We start from the raw sequence: 9,082 nt of genomic DNA, 5'->3' as shown, positions 1-9,082 counted from the left end.
ACCCAGGTTGGAAAAGTGGAATAATGCTCAGAGCTGACAACCCAGAAACACTTCACTGGGCTGGTACATCTTCAGCCATGAAGGAAGTTTTATAACAGTTAAATTTCGTTGTCAGAGCATCCAAAATAAAAACAGTACCCAAGCTCTATGGTATTTTGTACCATCTGGTGCTAACGAAGACCAAGAAAACATTTATTCCTATTGGAAGAGTAGTAAATAGCAAGGCAAAGTGAAAAAGCTCGATGTCCTTGCCTCAGTTAATCTGGGGCAGAGCAAAAAGCACACCAGAGGGATTTAAACAAGTGCTCTGCACAGTCTCAAGTTCAACACAGAGGTATATTAATTAAGCCTGACTACCTGTTAGACTATCCCTGAAAACAAACCAAACAGCCATCTAGGAAAAGGAATCTGTAAGAAAAGCAATCGACAGACCACCTTCTAGCTAACAGCAACAGCTCTGCTGGTTCTCTCCAGAAGGTACCAGCCCGGGTCACACAAGGACCCCTCGCCTGGCTGGACAGTTCCTGCACCGTCACCAGCAGATTGGGTGTCAGTCTGGATTTTGGGCTGCGATACAACTCTCTGCCTTCTGACATTTCAGACGTGACACTGCTTTCCTTATGATGACCCATACAAAACAGAATACTCACCTGCCTCCAGAAGAGCAAAACATGAGAGTTGTGAAAACTTAAAAGCAAGTTGATTTAGTAGAGCAAGAGCCACATGTACACTCACAGAGAAGAGAAATTATCATGAGTTTGGCAACTACAGCATTAGAGTGGAGGACTGAATGGCTTTGCTCTGCATCAAGTCTCAGGATGTGTCTCCAGGGGCACAAACTAATTCCTCTTAGTAAGTCTCATTCATTCCTTTTCCCTTTTAAATACATGGGTCAAAGTTCAGACACTAAAGAGGATAAGCCCTTTGGGTTGGCATCTTCATCATTTAATCTTCCCTGTTATTTCTGATCCTTTAATCACATTGATAAAAGAGGAAAAGGCCCAAATAAAACTATCCCAATGAACAAATCCTACAGCATCTGCCTGCAAAAGTCAACAGAAAAACAGATTCTGGCTCCATGAAGTCCAAAGTGTCAGGCAAACCCATCCTTGCAGACCTGAGAGCTCCCAAAAACCTTCTTCTCTTCTGCAGGAAGTTATCACTCTTGATCTGTGCCACAACACCTCTTACACAGCTGACAGCGTATCTTCATTACATCAAATTTTTTTGAGAAGGCCTGATCGCAACGTATCCATCTTCAAGAACAGTTATTCTCTTGAAAGCAGCTTTGAACACAATTAATAAATAAGAGTCCTTTGTGTTTGGCAAGCTCGTTCCCATGTGAGAGGAACAAAGAGGCAGCACAGAATGTGTACACACAGCTCTAATCCATACCAGCATTTCAAAGTGGCAGCTGGCAAGACACCCACACAGCCACTCAAGTCCGTGCTCTCAGAGTTGGCACTGTGCAACGTGACGTTGGTCAGAGGGTAAGAGTAAAGGTTAGCACCTAAGATACAACAAGGTGGTTTTTTCTTCTTGCTCCCTGCAGTGTGACAATGTATAAAACAACACAGGAGTGCAGCTTGCACTTGAGGAGAACCACATTTTGGCAGAGTTTCCTAGTAGAAGACAGTCTGCTACAGTCTAACTCCTACATCCCAGCCTCCAAGTTTTAGTCATCACCAGGGCTTCTCCTCCACCATTTTATTCCCATCTTAGCAGTTACTTGGCTAACTATTCAGCACTGATCTCTTTATTCATCAAGTCACATCTTGATGTGTCTCCTGATCACTGGTTTTCTCTTGAACTCCTTACCATTGGTTAAGCTCTGTTTGCCAGGGATGAGGGGACTGAACACAGACTCTGATGTATCACAACACGACACAGAAGGCTCCCTCAGCCCTATTACAATGCCTCAAAATCACAATTAATTTCATTCTCTATCTTACATGTTGGCATCAGACTTTTGGCAGCAATTCACATGCTGAAGGCATGAACTCTTAAGGCTTTTGAGCAAAAATTCCCCATATTAAAGTGAAATCAGAAGTCCTCTTGCTAGCCAGAGATGCTTAATGAGCAGCTACCTGGTCAAGAGCCACAAGACCCCAGATCCCTATTTAAGAATTTTGTGCCCAAGGAAATCCTTGAAAACAATAAAGTTGTAACAGCATTTTTGTAGTACTGACAGCAGCGTAGTGACCAAGTGATGCACAGATGTGTCAGCATCTTTCCACACAGGAAGGGAGATGAAGCAATACACAAAGCAGTAGTCATCCTTTGAGTCAATACTGAAAATAACCTTTCTTCTTAAGCATACCTTTAAAATTACCACATCACATAAATACATATGTAAAGCAAAGCAAACTTTAGAACTCTTTCTGCTTAAGGAAAGAGTTCTAAACACATGAGAACCACCACACCTTGAAAAGGGGCATCACTCCAGGGACACAGTGACAATAGGCATGTTTGGGGAGAAATTAAGTTTGGTCAAGTTGGCGGTCTCTCCACAATCCAAGCATATTAAGGTGTTCTCTCTAGTATTTTTGTTCTTTCTCTTCTAATGATGTTTGTTTGCTCTTCACTTTATAGACTTTTCAGCAGGTTACTCAACTCTCTGGAATTCCTCAGATCCAGAAGAGAGGAATAGACCTTCTTAAACAGATGACACCAGGACATCCTCAGACCAGGAGTTTGCTAGAGACTGACAGATTGACATACCACCCAAAACCTCAATTTTCCACACAGGCAGCCTACACAGAACACTCAAACATGCTTGCCACTGAACAGCCAGGGAGGGAAAAGATCACAGTGAGGGACTTGCTTTAACTGGATGAAGGTTAATCCCAGTATCAGAGAACTCAGAAAAACCCTGTGCTGGGTGCCATCCAGCCTCACCCCCTCAAAGAAACAATCTGTATACAGATGCTTTGAATTTCTCTTCACACAGCTTGATACCTAGGAGGCATATCAGTATGAGATGGGGCTCCTGCTATTCACACTGAAGTCTTCCATTTACTGAGCTCTGCAGTATCTTACCACTTACCTATAACCTTCTCTAACTTGCAGGTTTGCATCCTTTGCTTACTTGCTAAAGCTTATCACATTAGTCCTTTCTTTCTCAAGGACTTCCCCACACGAGTAGCACTCAGTCACAATAAAAGATCCAAACCTACCTACTCAAGTCGGACTTCTGTTAAAACTGCTCAAAACATTAATGCAGAAAGCGTATAATCTACAGGTAAGGACTAAACAGACAGACTTTTAGCATTAACAATCTCATTAATATAGTACACAGACCTAAAAGCACCCTCTGATCAGAGCTCTGGGCTTTCCATCAGCATGTGATGCCAGTCACAGCAGACTGATCCACAGGAACAAGGAGCTCAGCTTAGACATTGCTTTTCTCTTACTAGCCAGTCTCGTGGCTGCAGGAAGACACCACACTAAGTTCTGAACTGTGTTCTGTCAAAGGGGTAGAGAGTTATAAAAGAGATACACTTAAACAGTGCTGCTGTGATCCAGCTCACTACTGTCTCTGCCACTGTAGCTCCTATATTCAGGGGAAAGAAAAATGAAGAAGGCAGCTGTTATCACAGCTCTCCCAAGGAGTTATAACAAGCAAGAAAAACACATCCAGGAGAAGGAATCTACTACTACAGACTCAGTCATTCCAATTTCTCATCTATCCTGCTAGTATGAACATTAAAAAATTGAAAATGTTTATATGGTCAGGTTCTCTGCAAGAGTGCTGTTCAGTGCAGAGGGGAGGGAGGAAAGGCAAGCTGCAATTCCCAGAGAAAACAGCAGGGAATCAGCCATAGACTTTGCACGGCTATTCCATGGCCAGTTTGGCAATCAAAATTACCATCTCCATTATAAACTACATTTCTTCTCTCAATTAGAGCCTTTACCTAAACAAAAAAAAAGAGTTTTCTTTCTGCAAAAGCTAAAGAAGACAGGTCTTAAAGAGTCCTAAGAAAGATATACACTTTCTTTCTGCTATACCAGCCTCATAAATCAGAAGAAATAATTGCTCTTTGTCTAAGAGTTTAAAACAAAAGAGTTCCAGCAAAACACAGTTTAAGGGGTAATTTAAATTTGTACTAAACTTTCCTCTGTAAGTTTAAAAAAAAAAAAAAAAGAGAGAGAACAATAGTATTAATCAAAAGGAAACTGTATTTTAGAACAGTCAGAGAAGTCAAGATTTGTAATCAACACATCTGAAAGTACTTTACAGGAGAGAGTATCAGTACCCTCAGGCTTAAAGAAATTCAATTATTCCATCAGAGTGCTAGTGAATGAGTAACAGCACACAGAGGTCCTGAAGAGAGCTAGAGCCTTCTCTCGCATTTTCTAGTGTTCGTTCACACAAACTGCTTTGATCACAAGTTTATTGACAGTCCTAAAGAAAGAGCAACAAGAAAAGGACTTACCTCCTCCACAGACACAGGCAAGATAACGCGGCTGAAAGGGAATACAGAGACAGAAAGTTAACAAATAACCCTGCAGCTGCAAAATTTACATGACACATTCCTCACAGCAATGGCTACACTGCTCTCCTCACCCTCCAATATTTCAGCATCTATCCACCCAGTGCTGGCTTATTCTTTAATCCCAAGACTATTTATACAATAACCTCAAAGAGAATCAATACACGATATAGCATAACTGCAATCCTAGAATAAAACTGTATCATTTTCACAGACCCTTACTGGTAATATCTTACCAAATCTACACAGCATAAAAACAGCTGCATGTACCTTCTCACTACATCCTTTCAAGAGTCTCATCTTATTTGTCATCAAGTTGTTGTAGAGCATTGCTACGTGCTTCAACAATTCTGCAGAGATCTGTGATAGTCACAAGCCAGTGCCAGATTTACACGTCCTCCCCAGTAGGAAACAAGTCAAGCAGAGAACTGTACAGAAAGCTTTCTCAGAGCTGACTGGGAAGGAAGGTGCTGCCATTTCTACACATGAGTCATTTTTATTTATTTTTTTCACATTGTGGTTTCCTGAATGCCTCTTAAAATCAACTGACTCCAGAGCAAAAACTGCCAGAAGTCACAATGAGATTTTTTTTTTGAAAAAGACAAGAATAAAACTAAATTTCAAGCTGATAAAGATATATGCATGTCAAGGTCTTTAAAAATATTATATATATCTCCAGAACCAGATTTGTATTGACCACTGCTTTCAGTAAGGGTGATACTAAAACAAAGAACCAAAGAAAGATACAGATATGAAATGGATACAGCGACTGTGGGTGGAAGAACTCCCCGTTCTTTAGGAATTAGTCTCAAAGAAATTAGGATATAATGGGATTAGAAAAAAAAATCATCTTTATTAATAGACTGATTTTAAAAAGCAATACTGGTGAAAATTAGATAATTTTTTTCTGCATTAGAGGAATGTTACCACTAAGATACCACAGGAAAAACTGTAAGAGGGGCAAAAGTTTACAGATAACGCAAGATTACTTACGACAGCAACACTTTATGCTGGCTGCAAAGTACTACAGAAAGAGCTACTCAGAACTGGCAATAAAGTTCAGTGTCAATAAAAGCAGAATGATGCACAATAGACACTTATTTTCCCCAAACACATGGGGTTAATGAGCCTCAAATTAGCTACCACCAAAAAATATCTTGGGTGTCCTTATGGAAAAGCACCTGGAAGCATCAGCTCAGCAGCAGTTCAAAAATAAACACAACATCAGAAACTGGAACACCACACACACACAAAAATGACAGTTACACCACTGTAATCTCTCATGTATCAACATCTTGAATACTGCATATAGCTCTGGTCTCCTCATCTCAAAGAAGATACAGAACAAGTGAAGGAAGGCAAAAAGATGATGGGAGATTCTGTGTGAGAAGAAAGTGCTTAGACTAGGCTTTTCAGTTTGGAAGAAAAAACAGGTAAGATAAGGCAGAGCATTAGAGAGTCATGAATGGTGTGAAAAAGTGAATGGAGAAGGAACAATGTCTTAAAACACAACTCAGGACAGACTCAAAACCATCATGCAGCAGATTTAAGACCAATCAAGTGTACTTCTTTACATTGTGCATACTTAAGTTATGGGATCCCTTGCCAAACACAAGTATAAGCAATTTTAAAATTAGATTTGATCAGTTGTGGAAGTCCATATGCCACTTACTGGTAGGATATATGGAATAAGAATCATTCTACTCATTGTTTCCTAAAAATATCTGCTAGAAGGCAAGATGGAAGAGGACCTTTGGTCCAATTCAGCATGGTGCTCCTTACATAAGGGAGAACAAAAACCAGAAAATAGATTTCCAGAGGCAGAGCATGCTATCAAGCATGACATTAGGTTAGCCAACTGGATAAAGCTGCAGTAAGAATGAAAAGAGGGATAGGATGATAAAAAAAGGTGAAAGATCAAAAAACAGGGAATAAACAATGGCTTTGGAATGGAATTAAAATGTTTTTCTTTAGAAAACCTGTCCTAAAAAGATTGATGTATGCTAATGAAATTCCATTTAGGAAACTGGAAGACACTAGATCTGAATATTATCTTATAGTTCAATGTTCATGAATAGAGAAACAGAAACAGAAAGTTAAATAGTTTATAATTAATTTCACTTTGCAAACAAAGAATGAGGGAGATGACTAACACTTATAGATAGTCAAGTGATAAAGAAGGGAGAGGGAAGACAAGCCAAGAGGATCTAGAGGAAAAGCTTCGCAGGAGCAGCAATGGGAACAAAGACCAGAGTCTTTGGGACAGAACTTGATCATCCTATGAGAAATTACACAACGTGGTTGCCTGCCACATCAAAGGCCTGAAAATGCAGAAGAACACTTAAAATCCCTCCCAGATTAAAATCTGCCGCAAGAGACAGCAAAAGGAAGTACAGCTGCAGAGAAGGTCAGTGTCATTATCGTCACTTCACAGGGAAGGAAGCGAGTCGCTACACTGATTCTCCTCAAGGTCTTCCAGTGCAGTTCAAATCAAAACAGGGAGAGCAAGCAAGACCTCAACCAGCATCTACAAACCCTGCAACCGAAAAACTACAGTCAAACAAACGAACAAAACCCATGCAGCTTATCTACAGCGTGGAGAGCTAAGTCTGAAAGACTGATAGGACATCAAATGAGAACGTTAAATCTATCACCACGTCACCATCAGTACAATAAATTGTAGGGAAAGGTTAGAGAGATTGACAATAAAAGATGTGACATCAGGTTTTTGTGATATTGCTCTATTTCTGTAACATGTCCTGAAATACCTATGGAGCACATAATAATACCAGTTTGATTTAGTAGGGAGGATGTGACAAGGGGTCACAGAGATGGAAGAATAATCTGCTCAGACAACTGGGTAGGCAGTAAAGTACCTGTGTGCCGGGTTGGGGCAACCAGAACTAATAAAACAATAATAGCAAAGGACTTAAAATAGCCAGGTCACATCAAAACAAGTAGTGTCTATACACCTTAAACAACTTCTTCCAGGAACATGAGATTTAGCCAAAGAACATCTCAAATAGCATGTCTTAATAAAGACACAAAGATGGGAAGAAAAGAAACATAGATAGCTAAGGACAAGACTTAAAAGGTTTGGTGACTCTTCTGAAAATAGAAATGGAAGCCTGTAAAAAGAAACAAATTTAGCAATTCAGGTCTTTTAACCTTTAGTCTTAACATTTACACTTCACATTTTGTTTCTGGAACAGGCAGTGTGAAAGACCAGTAAACACGTTGATTTGCTGAGATAAATGATAATATAAAGTAAAATGACTTTGGGAAGTGATGCTCATCAAAATGAATTTTTCATACTCTCAGAAATCTGAAAATTCAAAGTACATATGTTCCCATCTTTATGAGATACCTTGTAGGTAGCATAGCTCACTGGGAAGTGAGCTTTACTGCAGTACAGGGCAAGAGATAGTGAGCAGAAGCATTAAAAAGACACAAGAACGCAAATAGAAATAAACCAGACAGGTGCTGTAAGAGGCAAAGTACATTAACCAACTAAATTAATAGGAAAATATCAACAAGATGGATGTTACAGAAGAACAAGCTAAATATCTTTTAACACACCTGAAACTAAGCACTTAGCCCAGGTTTTTGTCTGCTACCCAGTTTAACACTACAGAAACGGTGTCTCTATGTTACGAAGACCAGCTTTGCTGCTGCTCTTAAATTCTACACCCCTATTGTGGGATAAAAATAGCAAGGGTTTAAGGATTGGTGAAAAAAAAAAAAGTTAATCAAGATTAAAGACAACTACAGGGATCAGTACAACCCTCAACATAGTTTTAATATTTAAATCCACACTACAGTCCGTGATCTGGCAAATTGCTATAAAGGAGGACACTGTCATGTAGGTAAATGTGTCTAAGAGAAGACCTGAAAACCCACTTTTATCATTTGGATCACAGCTACCTTCTATAAGGGGAGAAAAAAAAAAGCCTCTTCCATCAGTCAAAAGAAGTTTAAGATGATAGAACGCATCATTTCACTCAAGAATGCACTTCAGTGAACCTTAAAATTCATGGAAGAAATATATGCAGAGCTCAAAGACACCAGCCAAAGTGCACCGGTCCAAAAGAGCAGCACACCATGTTTGCAAGCACAAAGCAGCTGAACGAAAATCCACGGAAAGCAAAGCGATGTGACTAATAGTTACACACACACACACATTCAGGACAGATCACCCAGCCTGTTTTCCACCCCTTCTTCCCCATCACGGGGCAAAACAACCGCAGCACCAGCCTCAGGGACAACAAGAACTCCAGGGTGAGGTTTCCACATCAAAAAAAACCAAAAATCTGTGGCAGCTATACCTGATTCCTGGCACATTAATTCATGTTCGAGGCTCTAGTTAGAAATTACACAGCTGAAGGAGAGGAGCGGGGTCACAACCAGGCTCCCCCCTGTTACAGTGAGCGGGGGGCAGGATGCCACTGCCTCGCAGAAACCGCTGTGCAGGACCCGGCGGCTCCCAGCCGCGCTGCGAGCCCAGCTCCCGGCTCCGGCAAGGCCCTTGTCGCCATCCCGGGCCACCGACTCACCCCCCCGCACACACACACAGAGCCGGCGGCGAGGAC

At 40.7% G+C, this 9,082-nt stretch overlaps 1 protein-coding gene across 1 annotated transcript in view; it reads right to left on the bottom strand.

Moving 5' to 3' along the window:
- The window catches only part of LOC104521963 (phosphatidylinositol transfer protein alpha isoform), a gene marked incomplete at its 5' end in the record, with an annotated part of 16,718 nt that extends 12,251 nt beyond the window's left edge, over positions 1-4,467 (bottom strand). Inside the window, one exon of the mRNA XM_010164114.1 lies at positions 4,437-4,467. Coding sequence (XP_010162416.1) covers positions 4,437-4,467 — 31 coding nt within the window. The remainder of the gene's footprint in view (positions 1-4,436) is intronic.
- Positions 4,468-9,082: the final 4,615 nt, after the last annotated feature.

The sequence above is a fragment of the Antrostomus carolinensis genome, unplaced genomic scaffold (genome assembly GCF_000700745.2).
Source record: "Antrostomus carolinensis isolate BGI_N321 unplaced genomic scaffold, ASM70074v2 scaffold23253, whole genome shotgun sequence".
Taxonomy (NCBI): Eukaryota; Metazoa; Chordata; class Aves; order Caprimulgiformes; family Caprimulgidae; genus Antrostomus; species Antrostomus carolinensis.
The sequence above is the reverse complement of the archived record's forward strand: the minus strand, read 5'-3'. Positions and strand labels throughout refer to the sequence as shown.